Here is a 27,253-nt window from a genome sequence, read left to right as displayed (position 1 = left end):
AAGGTTGAAGACATGGATGCTGAAAGAGGATGAACGGAGGACCCAGTACCAGACACTGATCAGGAAGAAGCTGCCAAAGGAAGATCAGAGAACAGTGGAAGAAGAATGGGGAGATTTTAAGAGGGCCCTAGTTGAGGCAGCTGAGATTGTGTGCGGAAGAACTAGCACAAAGAGGAGAAGTAAGGAGACCCCATGGTGGAACAACATATGTAAAGAGGCAGTACTTCGAAAGAACAAAGCCTTCAGAGAATGGTTCCAGACCCGAACAGAGGTAGCTAGGGTAAAATAAAAGCAAGAAAGCGGCACAGACCATAGTAAGGGCGGAGAAGAAGAAGTGGATGGAAAAATGGACAAGAATGTTAGAAGAGGACAGTGAAGGGAACAAAAAAGTACTTTACACCATGGTAAGAAATAAGAGGAACGACAGAAGCGAGTGCCTGAGGATCATGGATAATAATGGAAGAGTTGTGGAGGAAATGCATGAGCTCAAAAAGATTTGGAAGGAGTACTTTGAAGATCTGTTGAATGCCGCCAAGCGGGTAACTAACAGCGATGGAGAGCCTAAGGCAGCAGACGATGATAATAGTGGGGAAATTGATGATCTAACTTGGAATGAAGTGGAAGAAGCCATAAAGAGGATGAAAGGGGGCAAGGCACCAGGTTGGGACGAAGTAACAGTGGATATGATACGAGCAGCAGGAGAAGTAGGAACCCAGTGGCTATACAGAGTGCTGAGGGTGGTGTGGAAGGAGAACAGAATTCCTGAGGATTGGAAGAAAGGAATTATAGTCCCGATCTTCAAGAAAGGGGATAAAAGGAGATGTGAGAACTACAGAGGAATCACCCTGCTATGCCACTGTGGAAAAATCTATGAAAAGATCCTGGAGAAGAGAATAAGAAGCAGTATTGAAAGTAGACTGCAAGAGGAGCAGTATGGTTTCAGACCGGGAAGATCAACAACGGACCTCATATTCGCGGTAAGGCAACTGCAGGAAAGGCACTATGAGTACGGGAAGGACTTAATCATGGCCTTTTTAGATATTGAGAAGGCGTATGACAGTATCTGTAGGGACAAGCTCTGGGATGTGCTGAACGCAAAAGGGATAGATGAAGAGATAACACGAAAAGTCAGAAAAATGTATGAGGGAAGTGAGAGTTGTGTGAAAGTGGGGAGGGAACGTACTGCATGGTTCAAGCTGGAAAATGGGCTGCGACAGGGAAGTGCACTTTCGCCTTTATTGTTTCGCCTTTATTGTTTATTATTGTTATGGATCGGTAGCTGAGTGGTCAGCGTGACAGACTGTCAACCCTAAGGGCCCGGGTTCGATTCCCGGCTGGGTCGGAAATTTTCTCCGCTCAGGGACTGGGTGTTGTGTTGTCCTAATCATCATCATTTCATCCCCATCGACGCGCAGGTCGCCGAAGTGGCGTCAAATAGAAAGACCTGCACCAGGCGAACGGTCTACCCGACGGGAGGCCCTAGCCACACGACATTTCCATTTCCATGGATGAAATCCTACAGCAAGTGTCAGATGCAATTGGAGATCATAAAATGAAAGCAGTGCTTTTTGCCGATGACCTGATGTTATGGGGAAATTGCGAGAAGGAGGTGCAAGAGCAGTTAGATGCATGGGAGGCAACGGAAGCACAATATGGAATGCATTTCTCTGCAAAGAAAAGTGAAATAATTGTCACAACAAGGAAGACGAATAGGCCAAATGTGGATATAACTTGTGGAGGGGAAAAACTACAAGTGGTAGAGAACTTCAAGTACCTGGGAAGCGTGATTGAAAGTAAGGGGGAAACGCAATGGAAATAAATGAAAGGTGCAGAAAAGCAGGGCAGTTCTACAAATGCATTAGGGGGCTTATTTGGAGCAAGGAGGTGCCACAGAAATCCAAGGGAATTATATACCGAACCTACTTTGTCCCCATATTGGCATACGGAAGTGAGACATGTGTAATGCACAAAAGCGACAAAAGTAGAATACAGGCTAGCGAAATGAAGTTCCAGAGGAGCAGGTTGGGTGTAACAAGACGAGACAGATTGCGAAATGTGTATGTGAGGGAAAGACTAAAGGAGGAACCAGTACAGGACAGGATAGAAAAATCAAGACTGCAGTGGTATGGACACATGAAGAGAATGGATGAAGGAAGAATTCCAAAGAGGATGTTTGATCTGCAACTGGAGGGGAAGAGGCCCAGAGGAAGACCAAGAGATAGATGGGTGAAGGGAGTGAAGGAATGTGTGACGAGAAGAGGAGAGAACTGGACGAAGGTGGAAGAGGGGGAATGGTGGAAAGACAGAACACGATGGAGAGGCTTGTGTTCCCGACAGACCCAGCCAGTGGCTGGAAACTGTCCAAGATGATGATGATGATGAGTTCTAAAAATCTAAGGAAAGTAACTGTAATTACGACTGTTGTTCCTTCATATTTCATGAAAAATTATACGCTTGTTGTGAGTGGCCGATGACTGCTCGAGAAATAATGTTAAAACGGTGACAACGAGGATCCTTAAGCGTTGGGGTGGGGCATAATTGTGTGTGCGGTTCATTTTGTATCTCTTCTTTATGTTCTGATTCTAATTTCATATCAATTACAAAACATAGATCAGTCAAAAGGCACTACTGCCACTAGCCTATATATCAAAATCGTAATAACAGTAATCATAAACTTACTAAAATTTCATGACATAAAGTGGAACATTATATTTTCATACGAAATATAGGAAGTTGAGACTTGGCTGAAAAATCAGATCGAACCTACGAGATTGTTAATTTGCCTATGATCTCGACTTTCACAAACATCCATTTCTCTCAAAAGTTTGTATCTATACTTTGTGACCTTGTGGTTCTCAGCGTATTAAATGTAAGAATATGCTCTTCTAACTCGTTTTCAAGTGGAAACCACTTTTTCTGTGACCTAAATTTTTGTATCCCAGTGAGCATTTCAATTTTTTTCCCAGAACGTATCTTAATTGCTGCCTTAGACGTATTTTATGTACATTCACCTCCTGTTGGAGATATCGTTACATTTAACTGCTATTCATCTGTGCTCTATTTTCCATAATGCCTTTCTGTTCCCTCACTATTATGCAAAATAATCATGCAATTTATACCTTTGCATAAAGGAAGGCCGGCCGAGGTGGCCGAGCGGTTCTAGGCGCTACAGTCTGGAACCGCGAGACCGCTACGGTCGCAGGTTCGAATCCTGCCTCGGGCATGGGTGTGTGTGATGTCCTTAGGTTAGTTAGGTTTAAGTAGTTCTAAGTTCTAGGGTACTGCTGGCCTCAGAAGTTAAGTCCCATACTGCTCAGAGCCATAAAGGAAGCATCAGAAAATTCATCGCATCCTTTCTAGGCATTACATTGCGCTGTCGATGTTAAACACATTTTTTAAAGCTCGCTACAGTTGCAAGTGTCTTAAGTTGTACCGGTGCAATATTGGAAACTTTTAGTGGTAAATCATAGGCAACGTCACGATTTTCTCTGTCACTTTCCTACATAAGAATCCTAACAAATATAGATTCTTCACAGTCTGAAAAGTAATTCTGTTTCCAATCAACTTCAGTCTGCTCATCTATTTTTCGGGTTATCTAGCAACCGTACAAGATTCAGATTTATAAATTCCTACGCTCTGAATAGTAGAATTCCAAATTTATTAATCATCTTACCGAAAGAAAAACCACCTGGGAAGGCGATATCCAGAGTTTAGAAAAGAGAACAAGTGTATCTCCGATATTCTCTTCAAAGGAAATAGTCACCTGACATTATTTGCAGAAGATTGTTCTTCGTAAGTAGATAATTAAGAGTGACTATTTGCTGCTTTCATTTTATTGTAAAAATCTACCCGTACTTTCACACAGCCATGGACTCACCATGTCAGCATTCTACAAAATAGCATCTCCTTGACTCATTAGTTTCCTCATAGTTCGTTCCTGCTGATTCTTCCGCCTTAACGTGCAGTTTCCGTTACCACGAGCGGGAAGTTGCCCTGAAACTCATCTACTCTTTCACCCTCTTTTGACAACTCAGATTTCATAATAACGGCTTCTCCTTATAACGGAAACATTCGACTGTCGCAGCAGTAGTAACTGTGATCGAAACCAGGACTCAGGACATTTGGAGTTTTAGTAGAAGACGCTATGTCTGGAGCACCACCCCATAATTGCCTGAAGAGAGTAAACGGTGAGCTAGAACCCGTCAGCATGATGATCGGCTTATGCATTTGTTTGAAAGCGTATTGAGACCCGTAAAACAGTATGTCAGACAGTGGAGTAGATTTTTTTAATTTTTGTAAAAAGGGGTCACTGTTAAGTGAGGCATCTGTGTAAATAGGCTTCTAGCTTCTTTCGATGAGATAATTCGTTGAAACAATACTGCATATATCTTCTCCATAAAAAGTAAAGTCCACAGATAATTCTGAGTGGAAGATAATGTCTTATCAGGTAGAATCAAAGCAGCAGTATACTATCTAAGTATACCTACATTGGGTGATACACATATTTATATACACTATTTCACGCAGGTGCCTGTTCATTTAATATTATGCTGATGCATAAGTTCGTAGTGCTTATGTTTTGCGTATGTATTCCGGTTGCTATGGTTTTATTTATCGATTGTCATTTTCTATTTGTAGTTAGCTGTTGCTATTTTTTACAGATTATCATTTTGAAATTAATTTTCTCCTATTGAGTGGAGGTCTGGGCGCTAGAAAATAGAGTGCCACGTGAAGAAAACGGAACATCTGCCACATATTCTCCTGTTTTGAGTTCAGTACAGTAGCGGAGACAGCCAGAAATATTTGCACCTTGTATAGGGTTCAATACCATTGGACAGAGCACGTAAAGAAAATACTTTTCTCATTTTAAGGGGGATCGTTTTGACGGTAGTGACTCTTGTTATTCAGAAAGACATTCGGAGTTTGATTCAAATAGTTTACACACATTAATCCACAATGATACACCTCATTTTACTCGAGAACTGGCAGATGTGATGAACTGGGGTCATTCTATCATTGCATGCATCGGGGGAGGTTCAAAAATCAGATGTAGGTCTAACGCATGCTCTAAGCCAAAATCACAAAAATTAGCCCGTGGCCGTATGTGTATCTCTGATCGTCATCAGTTCGCTTGTGAACAACACCTACCACTCCTCTCCTGTATCGTTGCTAGTCATGAGTAACGTAAGGGAAAGAAAAGGACTGTTTCAGCCCAAACAAAGCAGAAACTCCCCGTATAAAGACGTGCGCGGATCCTCATGAGACAGTGTTGCACATCTGGTGGAACAGTGACGGTGTGGTGCACTAAGAATTGCTTCTCCGATGTGTAACCATCGCTGGCGACATTTGTCGTCAACAATTGAGACACCTTTCAGACTCAATCCAAGAACAACGACCAGACAGGCTGCATGAAGTGGTGTTATTCTACGATAACGTCCACGTGCATTCTGCTAGACTGACAAACACTACACAGGGGTTGAGTTGGCAGATCATTCCCGACCCACCTAAGTTACTTGATCTTGCAGTCTCAGAATTTTCGATTTTGTGCTCTCTATCGCACAACCTTCAAGGAACTTAACTCCCGTGTAAAAATGAGATCCGAACATGACGAGTTCTTCCCCTCAAAACCAAGTGATTTATACAGTCGTGGAATTGAAAAGTTACCCCAGCGTTTGCAGACTGTTGTAAACAGTGAAGGAGAATATCATACTGATGACTAATCTCTGTTATTTGCAACTGTTGTGTTTATTGAAAGTATCGAAAAACGCTACAAACTTACGCAGCAAAAGTAATATTATGACGTAAGACACATGCCGGCTAGCTGTTGAATATCCACGAAGGGCTTATCTTCAGTAAACTGTACTATCTTTACTTAAAACTTACGAACATGTGACGTGGGAATCTATTTACCGCCACTACTAGGACGTTCATGGGCGTGAATATTAAGACACACAAACAAATTACAAACTACTGGGCGCATTGTAAGGGACAGTAACATTAGTAACACCAAAGCATAGGAATTCCAAGTCAAAATTGGGCCGTACCAAAAACTTCATCTGTAAATAGTGGTAAATACGTCGGTTTCTGCTATCGTCGTTGTAGATATAGGTAAATGTTTGTGTCATAATAATACGGGGCGTTGGGGAATGAAATCAACAGAGAGTCGAAAAGGACTAAACAGCAATTCTTGGAGGACCAGTGTAAAGAGGAGAATGAAATGATCAACGTAGGAACGTTGGAATGTGCCTATAAATCAGTTAAACAGTTATTTCGAAATAGACGAATAAAATGCATTGGAGTCCAAAATGAAGATGGAACAGCATCACGTGAACGGAAAAAAGTGGTACAAAAAATGCCTCGAAAAGCAGTATGCAGTAAATAGTGAAGATCTGAAGCAGAAGATCGCTGAGGAAGTCGATTTAAAAGAAGGTGACTATCTTGCACAGTGAGTCCGACTTTGCAGTTAGGCAGCTAAAACTTGGGAAAGCCACTATATATGATGATACACCAGCAGAAATCTTCAAGGCTGCTAAAAACCAGCTACAAGAATATCAGCTCCCTCTCATACAAGTTGTATACGAAGCGGAGGAGCTCCAAATTTAAGAAATGTCGAATGAAGGCTTATGGTTCCAGAGACCTTTTCTAAGTGCCAAACATTTATGATGTATAGATGCAGGCTGCAGCGACGATTGAAAATTTATGCCAAAGCCTGTTTTTGGCACAAAATTTTATTCGTCGCTTCAGCCTGAATGTATTCATCGTCATAGATGTTTGGCATTTGGAAAGTTCTCTGTAACCATGTAGTTCCATTTGATTAAAGCATCTAAGCCATCATGCAGGGCTCCCTTTATGTTCGAAACTAAGGTACCGATGGAGAGCCTTTGCAATGCTGTTCCAGATTAGGGGGAATACCAAGTGGGTCTGAGGCGTCAATGGGAATTTGGACTGAGTAGGGAGGCGTACTATGGTACCCCGTGTAGAAGCACATAGCCACTGTGCCAGGGCGGTGTAGTCGTTAGCGAATCTGCTAGTGAATACGAGACCTGCGCTGGAACCCCGGCCTTGATACATATTTTCATTCGTCTTTTAGTCTGGATATATTTAAGAAGCGTTTTACAGTGCCAATGCCAAAGAAAATATGATAACAATGCAGGAATCTCAGTTTGGTAACACGCGCCACCAAGATCTTAACCTGTATCACTGGAAGCCTCTTCGAAGGTAGGATAGAGGCAATGATCACGGACGACCAAGAAGAAAGGGAATACTGGAGAATTCTTGTTAAAGGACTATGGAAGGCTCTTGACACATATATAGATTTCGTCGGCTTAGATAAATCGTTTGACAAGATATACTGGAGGCAGCTATTTGAGATGCTGATAGAGAAACTGGCAGACTTGGGCCCATAGAAAATGTGTAGAACATCAATAATAAGCTGCTGTTAAGCAGGATATACGACAGGGCTGCTCACTCTCTCCTGTCTTCTTCAATGGGTACATACAGAGGGCAATAAATGAGGTTAGGGAGAAACTAGGAGCTACGCAAGGAATTAAATTTCATGGTAAGAAATTAGACACGTTGGCATTTGCTGATGATATCGCAGTTTTAAGTAAAGAGCGAGATGATAAGAAGGGATGCGGGCCCAGACTGAAACCACCCTCATCTCTACCTGTAATATGAAAGTTAATAAAGGTGAAACAGAAGTCTTTGTGGCCAGTAAAACACCGCTGCCCAATACTCATTTATCAATGAGTGACTGGAGGTCGTCGAGCACAATGGTTTTTTGTCCAAATTTTCATTCTCAAAGAGATAGCGAAATGGTCAAATGGGGCATCAAATTGACAAGCATGAGGTATAGCTTTGGAAAAACATATTTAATTGCTTGAAAGTAATTGAGTTAACTACGAAAAACTTAATTAGGGATTTGAGGGAAAACTCAAATATTACAGATGCAGCTGCAGCTTGCAACGTAGACGAAATATCAAACAGTCGTCTCTTTAAGGCCTATATCTACCGCGAAACAAAAGTTGAATTGACGTGATATTTGTCAAAAATGGCTTCCTTGGAATGAGATATTAAATTCAGGACATTCAAAGCACAGAAATTGGAAATTTGTAGTAAGGACTATGGAACCAAACTGCTGAGGTCATCGGTCTCTAGGCTTACGCACTACTTAATTTAACTTAAACTAACTTACGCTAAGGACAATTCACACACCCATGCCCGAGGGAGGACTCGAACCTCCGAAGTGGGGAGCCGCGCGAACAGTGACAAGACGCACATTTGAAGCGTCCTTGAATGATGCTCGAAGTCCTGTACAGAAAATGAGGTGAGGATTCAGAGTTTAAAGTTCAATGTTTAACTCCGTCTTTTGAGGAACACTAGAGGATCTTTGTGTGTTAGAGTATGTAGACCATGCCCTCTGCTATTTTGTGGCCTTGATATATTTCTATCATTTATTCCCGAAAATGCAAAAAGTTGCAACAATTATTCAGTCTCAAAAGATTTTCAGTAAAGAATCCTTCAAATTTCTTTAAGGATGATCATTTTTACAAACTATTTCAAAGTATTACTTTGAATGATGTGTTAAAAGTTGAAATGTATTAGACGTGCTAATATTTGTAACCGTACGCTCCTGTAAAATCATTGATAACGTAGATGGAATAAACTTCAATGTATAAAACCTCATGTTTTATTGGCGTGAGACGCGCTCATAATATGAATTTTAATTTACTTGTTATACTGTCAGCCAATTTCATTTCGTTGCTTGTCAGCAGTTGCATATACAGGCCACCTTGGATATAACCAGATGAACTATGGATTTTCCAACATAACCCTTGTACGTTTATAGCGCTAGTTTCAGTTCATAAAATTATCAAAAAATATCTCTACTCTTACAGTCCACTTACTTCAGTGTTTAAAAGGAAAAAAACTGGGTGAAAGTTATGTGTGTACTTATATTTTCATAGAAACTTGACGGAAATATGTCAAGATTGGTGTGCGTGTGTGCAGATTTCCTTTGTGTAACCAGTCCTGCGCCTGTTGTAATGTTGTCTTGCGTTTTTAGTATTTTTTGCTTCAAGCGAGGCTACGACAGAAATACGGTGGAGCTTTTCTTGCGACGTCCTGTCATACCTACTGAAGTGGAAAGGACAAAGAGATAAAAGTACTAACGTTTATTTTCAGAAATTTATTTATACATGCAGTGCATGGAAATATCTACATTTAATGCTTGCATACAGCACTTGTAGTACTTCATTTAACTGTGCTGTGTTTGGCAAAAGATCATATTAAAAACTGCGTTGACAAGCAGATGAACAAGTCTTGTTTGGTGAGCTAAGAACATCCTAGTGGTTGTACTGGTTGGGCAGCTGCTTACTGCTGAAGATTTCTGCCATGAAGCCAGCCGAGTCCTTGGGAGTCCTTGTCCTGTTTGGACTGCTGAAATCCACCTCGTACAGCCCATACTTAGCCCTGCAGAGAAAACATGAGTGTTCATATAATCAATTGTCATGATCGACGATAGAATGGTACTATAAATAATATGGGATGTGACAGAGCAGAGAATCTATTACAATTGGCTATGTTATACTGAATAAGACAGTAACTACGAATATTACTGGATATAGTATCAACAAACATATTCAGACACTAGACAAGAGTGACTAATAAAGAAAGAATTCTGTTCAGTGTAATAACATGTTGCCTTTCAAAATGCTTATCGTTCCACAGTGGGTAGCTTACTTAAAGAGGTTTGTACAAGCGCATACAGTTTCACACTGAATCCTGATATGTCATGCAAAGCATAAATTGATATTTTTCTGAATTTTGTGTCTTGGTTGCGTGGATAAGAGGATAAGCGGACAGATTTGTTACTAGCTGCATCGCAGTGAGTTGGTATAAGCATGCTTAAGTCCTTGAAGAGTTCGTATCATTTTCATCGATCGACAGAAATCGGTAGGTACAATACGATATGCCAGTAGACTGAAACGTAAGACAACAAGTAGTGAAAGTGCGAGGAATACACTAGCAAGGAAGAAATGGTAAAGTTTCGCGTCACTTTGAGTCCGGATAACTAAACGCGGATCACAAGTTGACACTGCACAAGAACGGGGCATGTACTCGGCTAGACTTACTTATGGCTACACTGAAATAATCACGTCGACTGATTTAGAGAAACTGCGAAATGCCGAAATCGGAATGTAATCTCGAAATTCGTCAGTTGCTTGCAATCCACTACGCCTTAGCCCAAGGCTAAACATGTTGCCGATTTTGTACCGGTACTACTCAGCAAGATGAGAACTACAGTACATGTAGGAAAAAATCTGAAATGCAATACTTGCTCGTCCGATGAAAGTAATAAATTCATTTTTAGATTGCTGTAAATCATGATGCCTTTGTATTCTAGAGTAATTGCCTCATATTTCGAGATTTCCTCGTTAATTCAAAGGATAGTGGAAGAAACTGATAAACTACAAGAGCGAATTTTGTGGTACTGAATCTTGTATGATCGACTCAGCTCTAACACTAGAACATAAATACAATCAGAAAAAACATTTCATGTAGTGGAAAGTGTTTGCTGGAGGTACAAACGGAACTACTTGTTACCAGCGTGTAACAACGCGGTGTGTAGAGTAAATATGTCGGTGCGTGAGAAACAATGTGCTATAATCCAGTTTCGACTTCGAAGAGTTCGTCCACATATAGAGCACCATCCCCTTGAGCATGGAAATGCGTGTCACACCCGGCAGTGTCAAGGTAAGTGTTTTTTTCCAACTTTTTGTTGGTACATCTCTTCTCGTGTAAATCTCCGAATTATTTATTATATTGGCAACTGAAAACCCACGAAGTGAGTATCGCACATGAAATCTTCTTTATTTGGATTGATTACTAGTTTCGGATAAGAATCTAGCCGTCTTCAGATCATGAAACACTTTTGATTATTATTACTGACATTTCGGCTTCAGAATTCATTAAAATCTTCCCTAAAAAGACGACATCCATACATGACATAATTAAAAACAGCTATTTATCTTTTGCGGCCCGTATAATTGAACGATTGTGATAAAAGAAAGGCGTTGAACTGTTACACCTTAGTAACTGACGCAATCTGTATTTACATAACTTCGTAACAGCATAACAGCAGTTACAAAATGGTGAAAACACTGACTGTGTCTGTTATGAAGCTGTAAGAGCTTAATGCCTTGGTTTTATAATCATGGGCCTCGAACGATGATGAGCTGTTTTTAATTATGTCACGTATGGATGTCATTTTAGGGAAGATTTTAATGATGTGTGAAGCCGCAGTGGCATCAACACTAATGATCTGAAGACAGCTGGATTGTTAGCCGAAATTTTTAATCAATCCAAATGAATAAGATTTTATGTGCGATCTTGACTTTTGGTTTTTCAATCCCTAAAATAAATAAAAAATTTAAAACAGATCGTGGATCTCCTGGTTGACATTTCCAACAAACTGATTTCCTCCTCTCTGTCCATCTCCTCCAACCCCTTTCTCCATCCCTTCTCCACCCTCCACTCTTTGTCAATCTCTTCCTGCCCCCTCTCTGTCCATCTGCTACTACCCCACTCTCTTCCATTCCCTCCCTCCCCCTCTTTATCCATCTGCACCACCCACTTGTGTCCATTCTCCTTTGTCTATCTCCTCCTACCCGTCAAATTCCACACCCTTCTCCTCCTTATCTTTTATTCCATCTGCCCATCCCCCTCTCCCTACACATCTCCTCCTTCCTCCTTTCTGCCTATCTATCTGTTGTCTTTGCTTTCACGCTCCACGTTATCACCTCCTTCCCAATAGGAGGCTGGTGGCTCTTACCCCCGCAGTATTTCTGTCCAGGTCGTTACTAATATGTGTACCAAATTTGTTAAATCGTCGCAGGGGTTTAGAATGATGCACATGTCAAATACATTTAACATACATCTAACGTATTTCACACATATTTGTACACATATTTCATCTGCCTTGCTGTTTAATTTTGTCGCAGCTGAATCCTTACGAAGCACCGGCTGAACTATGTGTGGCGCAATGGTACAATGTAGCAGTTACATCCAGTAGTATATGTGGCTACCCTCTGCACAACGTGTTTTGTAGGTAATTGGGTATGTTCAACGACATATGCATATACTGTCTGCGAAATGTTCTGTGACTAGAATTAATTACCAGCGTGTAACATGACGGTGTGAAGAGTCGCTGTGTCGTTGCGTGGGAAACTGCGTGCTGTTATGTACTGCTGCACCCTCTCCTTGAGCATTAAAATGCCTAGACCGCACATAAGCACTGCGACATCAGCAATAATCCCACGCCTTGGGTTCGCTGTAATGGATCACCATACATTCGGTCCCGACTTGTTTACAAAATTTAAAGAACGCCTTCGAAGACTTCACTTGGATAGCGATGAAGCGGTGAGAGAAATGGCCTGCTTTTGGCTCCGTCAAGAAAGTCAAACGTTCCACAATGTAGATGTGAAGAGTAAAGATGTAGACTGGTAGTAACGTTTGTTTTACTTAAAAAAACATTAACTTTCCACATTAAATAAATCGTAAACATTAGTTTTCAGCGTGCCCTCGTATAATTAGAATTAATCTTCTCGTTTCGCAAGTACATTGTTTTCTCTTCGCAGGTAATCTGTTGTAAATTGGTTTTCATATCTTTACTTAATATGCTTGTATGGTGAAGAAATTCTTAAAAAATGACGCTCTTGTCGCATCCAAGAACTCGGAAGTCGGATTACTTCCCGCTGTGTAAAGCTTTGTATGCTAGATTATGTGATAGATCTGTCGCCAGATAACTGTGCCGATCGAAGCAAAAGCGTTTCTAAGCACATCTTTCTCTGCATATTACTAAACACAAGGCCCTACAGCAAATATATAATTTAGCACGTACCTCCAGTGATATATATGGCTTCCGTCTGCGCGATGTGTTGTGAATAGTTATTAGTGAAGAAGTAATAAATTAAAAAGGCCTTCCATGATGTGGCAGTTTTTCACGAATCTCAGTGTAATGATGCCATATCTCCTAAACTGTGTGTCGTACTATGGTATAATTTTGTAGGTTCATTCGGTGCTATATGCGAATACTGTAATCAAAATATGTTGTAAGTAGAGTCAGCAGGTAAAGTGGAAATAAAGGAAAATGTCATGTTTCGTGCGGCAGTTTTACTGAACAAGAAAAAGTAGTAAATGGTTTTTTCCTTTCATTATTTTGTGGGTGTTTTCAGCGGCTAAAGTTTCGTTAGGATTTTAAATTGTATATAAGGTTTGCTACAAGTCACTAAATACTGTCATTGTCAAATACTCGATGAATAAGTACGGTTATTCGCACATCTTGGTGTACACTGCTTTTTCATACCACTCGCTTCACTTTGATAGGAAGGCGGTTTTTCTCCAACAGCGATTCATTCCTGACAGTGATACGTATTCCTAGTTTGGTTGAAATTGGTAGAATGGTTTAGGAGGAACAGTAGAACATACTTATACACATATATACGTACATCTACTTTTATAACATGTATGGATGTGTTTATGGTTTTCTGTATTGTTTAATTCAACAGATGAATTACTCACATTGTGGACAGTTACTTACGTAAATCCTGAGTTCCATTCTAGAGTGTCCATGAGACTCCATGCCAAGTATCCGATAACCGGAACACCGTCTTCGTGTATCGACTCTAGAACAGCTCCGAGATAGCCCTAGAAATAATACAGCACATTGCAGGTAGTGAAATGACTGTAGGAAGATGAAAATAGTTACTATATCTCTGTGTAAAATCCTACTTACAGTATAGAATTCAATGCGGTCGCTGTCGTTTCGCCCTCCAGAATTGGATACGCCGTTCTCTGTTATAAAGACTGGGAAACCTGGGTACTCGTTGGCTATCCAGTTCAGTTGACTCCGCAATCCCCAAGGAACAGTCTGGAAATTAAGATATCGCAGATGTTATTTCTATCTCCATCTGCCCCTTAAAGATGGATGTGCAAGTATAATATTTAGTTTGTTGAAAAATTCATCTCTTCACTAGTTACTACCTGGCATTACCCAGTTACTAATGTCCAATTATTCCAATCTTTACATGAAAGGAAAATGACAGGAATCTGTCCTTTGTGTAAAATTCAATAGTTTCTTTGCATATTCTCAAAGGAATTAATACTGTGTCATAGTTGAAACACCTTCCTTTTCTCGGTCTGTTGCACTTCCATAGGATAACTAGGCTGTATACGTACGCGGCGCATTTCCCTGAAGAAAATGTCAAAATCGGTTCCATAACAAGGAAATGAGACGCAGGCTCCGATCCGAGAATCCCGTTATTACCAACCAGAGCATGTTGCTAGTGGTTATTTGCCATTGCCTTCTTCTGAACTATTGTGAAGTATCACGTATCCTGTGCTGAAAGTAAGGAGTTTTTGTGTAGTGTGGCGATCTGCGTATGTCGTTCTAGATAAAATAAGGGCAGGGCGAGGAACCCAATGCTACACATAGGCTGCTGCTCTCTCGAAAACCACCAAGTGGCTGTCAACTAACTTTCCCATCTGAGCTACGGATCACCGACAGCAATGTCACATTCCCTCACCGGAAACTGAGTCGGAATTTAACTCATCACATTGGTGTATGTCTGCTTATCACGAACTTAACGCCACCAACTCTCTTCCCTTGGAAGCCTTAAACTGGCTGTGAAAATTTCTTCTACCCCTAGGCTTCTAACAGGCACCGCCATTCAGCGCCACCACCAAGTGTGCATTAGCAACCTCAGAATCTGGAGCGGTTCCTCAGAACATAAGGCAGTGTGAAGTCCAAAAAATTCATATAGGTCTATTTTTATCGGCTGATTTCATAACAATATATTTTCATATAAAACTTCGTCCCCTATTTCATTCCCTTAGTGGTTCAATTAAAAAAAATAGTAAACAAGTAATTTTTATTGGTAACCGAGAAGTAAAAAACCTGTGTTCATAGATGTAGCTTTTAAAACACCTTAGTAGTCCTTTAATAATTATGTATTTTTAAAAAAAACTTTCACCCCCTCTTTCACCTCGATAAGGTTAAATTTCCAAAAATGCTAGAACACGTATTTCTTTATTTCTGACGTATAAACGAACACCAATTTTTGTAAGTCTAGCTTCTAAATTGTCGTAAGAGCCGTTCTCCCCTGTTTCGCCCCCCTGTTTCCTTCTTAAACAACGCCTACAGCATAAGATCCACACCTTCTGCAAAATCCAAGTTTCTGTCCTTAGCGTTTTAGGCTGGACGCTGGACACATGATGAGTCAGTCAGTAACGACATTGCCTTTTGAATATAGAGAAGATCTGGAAATAAACTGCCTACGGTATCTGATTATGAACGTCTATTACCAAACTGAGAAAACTGACTCGAAAATATAGCTTTGTTCATTAACGAGAACATAGTTACGATACTGTGGTGTAACAAGGAAGCAGTCAATATGGGAAGACAATTGTTCCGCTTATGGCAGTATTTTATTAATCATTATTCTTTATAGTAAACAGGTCATAATACTTTTGATTTCGTATGATCTCATAGATAAGTTTATTCATGATGTACGCTTCGAAACCAAAACAGTCAATCCTAGGCGCAATCAATTGAAAGTGACACCTTCACTTTTTTATGAGAAAGAGTTCATCTCATTTTTTATCGTTTTGCTGTTATCTGGGCTTAATGAGGGATCAAACGATTGATCTGCCAGATGATTTTGCAGCAGTTTTAAAACTCTTCAATAATCTTTCTTGCATACCATTACCATTTCACTAGAAGCCGAAAGTTCATTGCCAGAACGTTCGTTAAAACCAGCTTTATCAGTGTTGATTAGTTTTCTTTGCTCGTAGCATTCAGGTAGGTAAAATTTTGTGAGTGAAGATATAAAACGGAATTTAATTTTGTTGTCCAATTAACAAAACAAAAATCATCAAGCAAAATTGTGGAACCCAATAGAGAAGTGAACAGCGTTGTAGATGAAAGTGTGTAGCAAAGTCCAGAATACCCCACCGAGGGAGAAAACAATATAATAATTTAAAATGCAAATGAAAACGCTTCAGTGCGATAACACCTCGTACGTAAATAAGGGCTTAATGCAGCGCAAGAAACTACTACACAACATCGATTAATGGGAAGCTCCCTATTGGTTCAGCGGCAACCGCCTTGCCGCAGTGGATACAGCGGTTCTCGTGAGATCACCGAAGTTAAGCGCTGTTGGGTGTGGCTGGCACTTGGATGGGTAACCATCCAGCCGTCATGTGCAGTTGCCATTTTTCGGGGTGCACTCAGCCTCGTGATGCCAATTGAGCAGCTACTTGACCGAAAAGTAGCGGCTTCGGTCAAGAATACCATCATAACGACCAGGAGAGCGGTGTGCTGACCCACGCCCCTCCTATCCGCATCCTCCTCGGAGAATGACACGGTGGTCAGATGGTCCCGGTAGCCACTCGTGGCCTGAAGGTGGAGTGCTTTTTCTATGGGTTCAGCAGATGATGTAGCCATATGATGGCATCTCAATTATGCAGAATCATTTGGAAAATGAAGTGGCTATAGGATTGGATGTTCCTGTAAGTGTGTGAGCGTGTGGGTGCTACTCTGTCATTCTGCGCAACGGATTAATCTGAGATGTACCCTTTACCCTGTGGCTCCTGCAAGAAGCAATTTCCACCCCCACAGTACTACAGAAGTCAGACAGACGCTCATAACGTTCTAAAGAGAAATGCCTGAAAAACTTTCAGCAATAAATATCTTCTGGAGTCGTCCACTTTAAGTAAATGACACAAAAATTCACAAAATTTTTTATGTTAGTAGTGGGATACTTGGGTACTGGGGTAGTGCTAGTTAGTGTAAGAAAAACATGAAACTAACGAAAATTGTTATTTATTTGCAAAAATTCTGAGAAATCACAGTGACACTTTTAGTTATGAACTGAACAAGTTATTTCCGGGTTCTTTTCGGAATGTGAAGTTACCTCTTAAGAATAGGATTCGCTAAAGAGATTTCTATACATAGTTTAAGATTGTTATTGACTTGGAAGAATGGCTGAGAGCCGCGCCTACTCAACTTGAATAATTATCCGTTAGAATGTTACTAGGTACGGTCGAGGCTGTCGCGTGTGAAATGCAGTGAAGTGTACCGTTGTGGGGGAAATACGGGGCTCGCAAGACCTGTAGTGCACAATACCATAAGCTGTGATGACTGCTGTCTGCGCCACTTGCTGCTGAAAAATAAGATAACCCTCGTTCTATCTGGAGTGACCCTCGCCAATCAAACTCTCCCTACACCTCCTATTCGCCTCTAGTCCACCGCGATGCCACTCAAAACTTTGCTCGCAGGCGTTTAACTATAACTCTGTCCATTCACACCACACAATAGGTATGGCAGCCAACACAGTGAACAACACTTAATCGCAAGGACTCAATATAGAGTCACACTCCGATTCGCTCTCGCTAGAGGTGCTCTCCCAGTGAAGTACTGAGGAGAGACTTGTTCCACATTCTTTGGGTGCACTCAGCCTCGTGATGCCAATTGAGGCCGAATAGTAGCGGCATCGGTCAAGAATACCATCATAACGACCAGGAGAGCGGTGTGCTGACCCCACGCCCCTCCTATCCCCATCCTCCACGGAGGATGACACGGCGGTCGGATGGTCCCGGTAGGCCACTCGTGGCCTGAAGACGGAATTGCTGCTGCCACTAATTCATGTCCAGTCGCATCCACTCGTCCGGGGCCCTTTTATTTGCCCCCTCTGTAGTAAGGTCACTCAACTACCAGTTTTCACTAATGATCATATGTGTTACGGAGTAACTACACCCATGACAGAACCGTCTGCCACAGCCGCAAGACCGTCACTTTCATGTGTACTGCTGGATAAAAGCTTGTTAAAACATCATCATTTCCAAGTATTTCGGGTGAAATTAAAGAAAGTGCAAACTACAGTGCTTATAAAAGATTTTCAAAATGTGCTACAATGCAACTGGACAGAGAGTCAAAAGATACACTACACGGTAGATTTCTTTCAAGGTGATGCGTTTCTGAGGGCAAAGAATGTAGCAGAAAAGTGTCAAATGCTTGCTCACTTCGAGCAAGCTTTTCTTGACAAATTTTGGTCAAATTCGGTGCAGGAAAGATTGAGACGTCAAGTGTCCTATCTGAAATCCTATAATCATAAACGAGGGGGTTGAAGAAAGTATTCTGAAAAGTATAAGCAGGCATTTCAAAAACGCTAAAGGCAAAATTACCGTCAATTGTCCGTGAAAAACCAGCCACAGTGCCCGAGTCGGATTTGGAGTATTTTTTGTCAGTCTCAGATTCCACTGGTCATATCCGTGAAGGTACAAACGTACAAACTAACAACTCGAATTAGCAAGGAAAACCAAGAGGTAACGGGAACCGTAGAAACGGTAATAACGGTAATCACGATTTCGGCGGCTGGCACCATGCTACTTACCAGATAGAGAGCAACAGTAATAATCGTGGAAGCGCGAGTTACCACGCAATTAATAATAATTATAGGGGTAAGGGAGAACGTAGGTACAAGCCCGGATATCAGATTACGGCACGCCATAACAACAACAGTAATGTCCATGGAAATAGTTGGGAAAATGTGGTGACAATAACATGAATGATAATGGAGGACTGAGAAACGCTCCACCAACGCACGATTTGGAGGCGAATCGCACTCAGCAAAGCTCGCCCCAACAGGGGGACGCCATCTGGCGTAGTAGGGGGCACGCAGTACCTCGTGTAATTGTAGTTGCAGACAGCAACAGAGCTTCCCCCCCCCCCCCCCCCGCACTCCTCCCCCTCACCACCACCAGCCGGCCGAAAACTCAAATTGAACGTGCTAAGTCCACCGGCTAGTGAGGAGGGCGAGATCCAATGAAATAGCTACCTACATTTAAGAATAAAACGAACACGAAGAAACTAAACTGCGAATACTAAACAGCTAAGTGCTACCACTAAATCTAAAAATTTAACTACATTTATTGATTAAAAACTATTTGCAAACTATGAATATTTACAACAAAATGATTATTTTCAAGTACGGATACTAAGCTACAAGGATATACACAAATATGTACAAAAAAGGGAATCTGAACACAAAGACACATGGAGAAAGTATGTAGAAATCTAAATCTACGAAACATAAATAGATGAGTGTACAGACGGCCGAAGTGGCCGAGCGGTTCTAGGCGCTACAGTCTGGAACCGCGCCACCGCTACGGTCGTAGGTTCGAATCCTGCCTCGGGCATGGATGTGTGTGATGTCCTTAGATTAGTTAGGTTTAAGTAGTTCTAAATTCTAGGGGACTGATGACCTCAGAAGTTAAGTCCCATAGTGCTCAGAGCCATTTGATGAGTGTACAGAATAGAAATCTCCAAGTAAGAAATAAAGATCGGCCAACGTGACCTGTTTTAGGAAAAATGGTGTTCATGAGAAAACGCTGAACAGAGTACTACTTTGAGCCATGAAAGCAAATATCTAAAAGGTGTGGCTAAATGTAGCGTTATCAAAAGAAAATAATTATTAGTGAGGAACATATTTCACAATGTGTGATATATGATACAACATGACGTTTCAAAAATGCTATGCAACGTTGTGGTTGTGGTATGACTGTACCATAGGAAATCTTACAAGAGGACCCTCCATACTGTAAATCACGGATTTTGATGAGCTTCAAATATGTTGTAGAGGTACTTACCCTGAGTAGTATCTGGCTATCCGGTTTTCTAGCGACGACTTTGGTTTTTGAAAAAATCAATTATGAAGTTCATTGTGGGTTTTGTATACCCGTAACATAAAATATATTTCGAGGAAGTCAGTGCAGCGCAGCGGTATAGGTTCACAGCTACCGTGGTGGAGGTACTGTGTTCGATTCCTGCTCCTGTAATTTTTTTTTCAAAATCGACCGAATTTTTCAATTTTATTTCAAATAATATCAACAAACAGTGTAAGATGTGCCAAACTATAAAGATATACACAGTTATTAATTTTTTCAAATATTCATTCCGTTCGTGGTTCGCATCATATTCTCCCAATTCATCTTCTTCGTCGAAATCTATCAATTCATCGTCAATAATGATCTGTCTTTCGGCCAAGAGATCCTGTATTGCGGTAAATATCTCATCGCTAATTGCAACGGAATTGCCAGAGATCACGCCAGGCGGTGTATTCGTTACGAGATTCAAATTGCGGAGTAGATTTTCGGCGTATTTAATGGCATATGTGATTTCGCCTTGAAATTCTTCGTTCAACTCCTCTACTTGTGGATCTTGTTCTGGCTGCACTACTGCAGAAACACTTGGTTCTTTCATTTCGCAGAATTTTTCTAACACACGATACTAGAGACGCTTTGCGAGCAACTGACGCTGTAGTTAGATGCGAACGTAAAGCAATACGACTGGCATACTCATTGGTCGCAACTAGGAGCTGGGGTTCCCGTTAAGGCTGACGGTATTCACGGGAGAGGGGACGATAATGGGCGGAGATCGATTTCAGGTAATACAAGAAACGACAGTTGTACGAACATTTGGAACTCCAACTGCGAACCACGAATGGAATGAATATTTGAAAAAATCAGTAATTGAATACATCTTTATAATTTCGCACACCTTACACTGTTTGTTGATATTATTTGAAATAAAATTGAAAAATTCAATAGATTTCAAAAAAAAAATACACGAACAGGATTCAAACACAGTACCTCGAGCGCGGTATTCGTGAAGTTTTACCGCTGCGCTACGCTGACTTGCTCGAAATATGCGTTATGTTACGGGTATACAAAGGGCACAATGCACTTCAAAATCGATTTTCTCAAAAACAAAGACACGTCGCTAAAAAACCGGATAGCAAGGTACTCACGGTAAGTGCCTCTACAACATATTTGAAGTGCATCAAAATCCGTGATTTACAGTACGGAGGGTCCCCTAGTTAGTTTTTAATAATTTGGAACACATGTGGGGAATGATGAGAGAGCATGTCATGAAAGCTAGTTGAGGTTTATTTAAGGAATACGGTGGTTAGTACTGAGTAAAGGGCCACGCAGTCATGTTGTGTGAGTGTGTGTATGAGAAGATTTATTTGTAATAAGCTGCACGGAAATACGACATCCACTCGTAGCAAATGTCACAGAAGTGAACAAGTGAAACTATCATAGTTCCGTATAAGCAGTGAGTGCGAACTAAATAGCGTGTCCTCGCATCTCAAAACAGTTGTCAGCTCAGAGTTGAGATCTTGGGTTATTACTTAGTTTCAAGTGTAACTAGACGAAAGAACTAAAGATAGTGAAACGTAGAAATGAACACACTTTTAAATGTGAACGTCTCTACTACATAAATGTTTGACAGCATGAATTGCATTCTACTTAAAAAAATCCGAAATTAGCAGCGGGTTATGTTGATTGAATGCTAACATACATTTACAGGATGATAAAAGTCCATTTTAAATTGTCATATATCATAGTAGCAATGAATGGTGATGAGCATGTGAATGGGCTAATACTCGTATTTCTTCGCTGATATGTAAGTAGGAATGATATTCTTCGTAGACAGTTGATATGCCTATTCTTTTCTTGTTTGTTCCATCACAAGTAGAATTTAGCCTAAAAATGTATACGCTTGAAAGATCTTTCTTGGGAGCTGCAAATTGCTTGATGGATTGGTTGAATTGCGTAAAATACTTGAGCTTGTCGGTTCACCCTCACAAATCGGGCTATGAACTTTGAACCCTACCTTTAAACGAGAAAGAAATTGCTTGGATATCTTTGCCTAATAAATACATTTACTCAGCTGGAATTAATAAATCTATGAAAGAAAGCACGTGTTTATCGGTGACTATATATATATATATATATATATATATATATATATATATATATATATATATGTCACGTCTGAGCGAAAAATATTTATTACCAAATATAAACAACTATGCTTCAAAAATGTAACGAACGGACGTTTTGTAGGAATGAGACCGGACATGTGGAATATTGTATGGCCTAGGTACGTTGAAAATGTGACTTTATAAAGAGTAACTATATAAAACACTATGTACAAGGTGACAATTATTGGACTATATGAAAGAAACGTAAATTAGTTACTAACTACTGCGTGACACACACTTTATCTAAAATGTAAACGTCACTACAGATATTCGGATTTAGGTTATGACATGTTCGATATGCCTGCCATCATTGGCGACGATGTAGCGCAGACGAATAGCCAAATTCTGCACAACCCACTGACGTGTCGGTATATCGATGCTGTCGATGACCTCCTCAATGGCTGTTTTCAGCTCAGTAGTGGTTTTGGAGGTTATTTCTGTACACCTTGTTTTTATTATAACCCAATGTGTTCCGATCTAGAAAATATGGTCGCTAATGGAGGCCCATGCCAGTGGCCTCTGCGCATCCCAGAGTCAGAAAGCTCCTCCAGGACATAACACACTCCCCTGCTTCGATATGATCGAGCTCCATATTGCCTGAACCACATCTTGTCGAAATCAAGCTACTTTGGATAGTGGGGATGAAATCATCTTCGAAAACCTTCACATGTCTTCCGGTAGTCACCGTGCCTTCATGGAATATTGCACCGATTATTCGGTGAATGGAAACTAAACACCACACAGTCCCCCGTTGAGAGTGAAGAGACTTCCCGATCGCGAAATATGGGTTCTCATTCCCCCAAATGCGCCAATTTTGCTTATTGACGAACTCATCCAAATGAAGCAGCGCTTCGTCGCTAAACCAAACCATACATGGGCTTACTAATTCCTATCATGCCCTCGGTGAACCGTGTAGTTTGTTAAGAAATTATGAGGGTTTTATTTCACATAGTTCAATAATTGTCGTCGTATAGATGTGTGAACGCTGGAGTTTACGAAACTACACTACTGGCCATTAAAATTGCTACATCAAGAAGAAATGCAGATGATAAACGGGTATTAATTAGACAAATATATTACACTAGAACTGACATGTGATTACATTTTCATGCAATTTGGGTGCATAGATCCTGAGAAAACAATATCCAGAACAACCACCTCTGGCCGAAATAACGGCCTTGATACGCCTGGGCATTGAGTCAAACAGACCTTGGATGGTGTGTACAGGTACAGCTGCCAATGCAGCTTCAGCACGATACTACAGTTGATCAAGAGCAGTGAACGGCGTATTGTGACGCGGCAGTTGCTCGGCCACCATTGACCAGACGTTTTCAATTGGTGAGAGATCTGGAGAATGTGCTGGCCAGGGCAGCAGTCGAACGTTTTCTGTATCCAGAAAGGCCCGTACAGGACCTGCAACATTCTGTCGTGCATTATCCTGCTGAAATGTAGGGTTTCGCTTGGATCGAATGAAGGGTAGAGCCACAGGTCGTAACACATCTGAAGTGTATCGTCCACTGTTCAAAGTGCCGTCAATGCGAACAAGAGGTGACCGAGACGTGTAACCAATGGCACCCCATACCAACACGCCGGGTGATACGCCAGTATGGCGATGACGAATACACGCTTCCAATGTGCGTTCACCGCGATGACGCCAAACACGGATGCGACCATCATGATGCTGTAAACAGAACCTGGATTCATCCGAAAAAAATGATGTTTTGCCGTTCGTGCACTCAGGTTCGTCATTGAGTACACCATTGCTGACGCTCCTGTCTGTGGTGCAGCGTCAAGGGTAACTGCAGCCATGGTCTCCGAGCTGATAGTCCATGCTACTGAAAACGTCGTCGAACTGTTCGTGCAGTTGGTTGTTGTCTTGCAAACGTCCCCATCTGTTGACTCAGGGATCGAGACGTGGCTGCACGATCCGTTACAGCCATGCGGATAGACGCCTGTCATCTTGACTGCTAGGGATACGAGGCCGTTGGGATCCAGCACGGCGTTCCGTATTACACTTCTGAACCCACCGATTCCATATTCTGCTAACAGTCATTGGATCTCGACCAACGCGAGCAGCAATGTCGCGATACGATTAACCGCAATCGCGATAGGCTACAATCCGACCCTTTTTAAAGTCGGAAACGTGATGGTACGCATTTGTACTCCTTACACGAGGCATGAGAACAACGTTTCACCAGACAACGCCGGTCAACTGCTGTTTGTGTATGACAAATCGGTTGGAAACTTTCCTGATGGCAGCATGTTGTAGGTGGTTTGACCTATGTAAGCCATACGCACCGTGAAAGATCGCTGCACTGAACATCAACGTTACATCCGCCTTTTGCAGCCAAGCAAGTCCGCTATTGCTGAACATTGTATTTCTACTGGACATTCAATGGAGTATGAGAAAACAATGATTTTGTTCACAGCAACTTCTTTCTGGACTCCATCATTAAAGAATCCGTAGAAATACGACTAGCGAAAATCTGTTAAACCGTGACAGTGACTACCAGCTGGACAGTGCATGGAATCCCATCTTCTCCACGATTTGCTCTAATCGAGGACGACAGAGTGCGCCGACGGCCGCGCCCAACAGCAACGCAAAGGGCGACTGAGATCCGCTATCCACCAGCGAGGGCGCTGCCAGCGGGCAGTGTGGTTCATACGCATGCGGAGAATAGTTACAGTACGCTATATATAGCGGAACGGAGGACTTTTTCGCACCTAACAAACCACCCTCTAATACCTCTTCCTGTCGTCCAATCTGCCTCACCTCCGTGTTCAGTAAAATCTTCGAGGCCATCCTCTCTTGCCGTATTCACCGCCACCTTAACTAGTACCGCCTCCTTCCTCTTACCCAATGTGGCTTCCAGCCTTCCTTATCCACCGACAACCGGCTCCTTAACCTTATCGATCTTCTTTCCCTCCAACTTAACTCCCGTCGCTCCGCTATCTTTGTTTCCCTTGATCTCCAGAACGCCTATGACCATGTCTGGCATCCCAAGCTCCTCTCCAAACTCCAGACCTATGCTCTCCCCATCAACTTCGTCCATCTCGTTGCTTCCTTCCTCTTCCATCTTCCCTCCTATGTGACTATCCACAATTCCAACTCCCGCACTTTCTACCCCTCTGCCGGCGTGCCCCAAAGTTCTGTCCTTTCCCCTCTCCTCTATCTCCTGTACACTGCTGATATGCCCAAACCTCCCCCTCCTGTTCATCTTCTCCAGTTCACTGATGACACCGGCCTTCCTAGCCCTTTATCCTACCCTTCAACGGTCCCAACGTACCCTCCAAACCCACCTTGACCAATACACCACTTGGTGCAACCAGTGGTTCCTCCGTGTTAATCCCTCCAAGACCCAGGCGATCATCATAGGCCGCACCACACACTCCTTCTGCCTCCATGATTTCTACCTCACCATTTATGGCCGTCCTATCCACCTCACTCCTACCCTCAAATACCTTGGCCTCACACTCGACCGCCACCTCACCTGGACTCCTCATCTCCTTACCATACAAAACAAAGCTCACAACCGCCTCTGCCTCCTGAAACTCCTGTCTGGCTGGAAGTGGGGTCTGCATCCTTCCACCATCCTTCACACCTACAAATCCTTGATCTGCCCCATCCTTTGTTATGCTAGCGTCGCTTGGATTTCCGCCCCTCCCCGGTTCTATAAAGACCTCCAAATCCTCGAACACCATGCGCTCCGCCTCGCCTTCCATCCCCCACGTGCGTCCTCTACGACCTCATCCCCTTCCTCCACCTTCTCCTTTTCCTTGAACATATCCACACACTATATATTGTCCGCCGCCTTGATCCCCCTCACCCCCTGGTGTCTCCCTTCCTCTCCACCCCCAACCAGTTGCCGCGCCTTTACCATTGTGTCCCACCCTCTCTCCATCTCCACACCCTCCATCTCCTTTCCCAACACAACTTCCACCATCTACCCCTTCCAGATGATGAGTTTCGCCCTGACATCTACCCTTCCTACCAACTCTAACCCCATCTTCCTGCCTCCTCCTCAGGGCTCCCTCTCCTCCCCCTCCCTCCTCCTGAGCGGCTTCCCCCTCCTACTCCCCCTCCATCTCTTGTGCCTCCTTTCAGTGTCTCTACGCTCCCTCCTGCCCTGTCTTCCCTCTTCATCTCCCACCCCACATGTCTCCTGCCTCTTCGTGAACTCACTGATGCCCTCCTCTCTTCATCCCGCTGCTTCCCCAGCTGCCCCACGCTCTCCCCTCCTTTTCCATCCCCTCTGACCTTCCCTCAACAGGTCCCACCTGGCACTTTTATTCTTCGTCATGTGTGCTCCAAGTGGGTTTTAAGTGTGTTGTTCCAAAGTGTTTTTAATACTGTGGCCGACCTTTAACCTGTGCATGCACATTCAGTGTCTTCTCTGTGTTTCAAGAATCGCCAACTGTGTTTTTTAACTTTCTGGTGACTTTTTTAACTGTCCCCCATGAACGTCTCCATGTCCATGTATTTTTACCTCCATTTTCTCCCCTTACTCTGTTTTATGTTCCCCTTTCTTATCTCCTTGTGTATGTATCATTTTATTCTTGTTTTAGTTGTCATGTCACTCGGCTGAAGAGCGGCGGATTGTGCCGCTGACAGCCCTCCCCTGCCCATATGAGGCAGGGGAATGAAATCACAATAAAGAAAAAAAAAGACGTTTTCGCCAGTCAGCGACGGCACACCTGAAGATGACTGGCAGGTGCCCAGTTGTAATATCGTGTGAAGTATTGAACGATGACCGGCTGCAAGCCCGAAATTTGTTTGAACAGTCAATTCGCCTGGAAAATTTTAAAATTCACAGCATCCAATATTTTTTAATTTCGTATGATCTCATAGATAAGTTAATTCATGATGTGCGCCTCGAACTGGAAAAGATGCACTCCTTGATGCAATCAGTTGGAAGCGACACATTCTTTTTAATGAGAAATGGTTCGTATCATTTTTGATTATTCTGCGGTTATTGGGATTTAATGAGAGAGACACAGTAGTGTTGCTCTCGTGAATGTACGCTGAAGGCCATGTTTTAAAATATAGTGTACTGAGATTCATGATTTGTCCTATTGTTTCAGATACGAGTCGGCACAGGCGAGAAAAAAAGGAAAAGCAGCGGGTGGTCATATGGATGGCTGAATGTACACGAAAAAATACTATTACCGAAAATCTCTAAATTTGATGGCTCACTGAATCACACTCTCTACAGAATTTTCTGTGTGCCACTCTAATTACATCATGCACATTAGATACATTCACAACCATTTATTTTAGTGTGATTCTATTTGTGAACTAGTAACAATTAAGGCCCACACAATTCTCTTTACAAAAGATATCAAAAAATTAGCGAATAATATTCAAC

General features: G+C 42.1%; 1 protein-coding gene across 1 annotated transcript in view; it reads right to left on the bottom strand.

The window, feature by feature from the left end:
• Positions 1–9,333: 9,333 nt before the first annotated feature.
• The window catches only part of LOC124805586 (myrosinase 1-like), a 63,178-nt gene continuing 45,258 nt past the window's right edge, over positions 9,334–27,253 (bottom strand). The window contains exons 9-11 of the mRNA XM_047266153.1: positions 13,796–13,930; positions 13,601–13,707; positions 9,334–9,471 (exon numbers count right to left, since the gene is read on the bottom strand). Of these exons, the coding sequence (XP_047122109.1) occupies positions 9,345–9,471; positions 13,601–13,707; positions 13,796–13,930 (369 nt within the window). The 3' untranslated portion in view covers positions 9,334–9,344. The remainder of the gene's footprint in view (positions 9,472–13,600; positions 13,708–13,795; positions 13,931–27,253) is intronic.

The sequence above is a fragment of the Schistocerca piceifrons genome, chromosome 7 (genome assembly GCF_021461385.2).
Source record: "Schistocerca piceifrons isolate TAMUIC-IGC-003096 chromosome 7, iqSchPice1.1, whole genome shotgun sequence".
NCBI classification, from domain to species: Eukaryota; Metazoa; Arthropoda; class Insecta; order Orthoptera; family Acrididae; genus Schistocerca; species Schistocerca piceifrons.
Note: the sequence above shows the minus strand (reverse complement) of the source record. Positions and strands in the feature narration are given on the sequence as shown.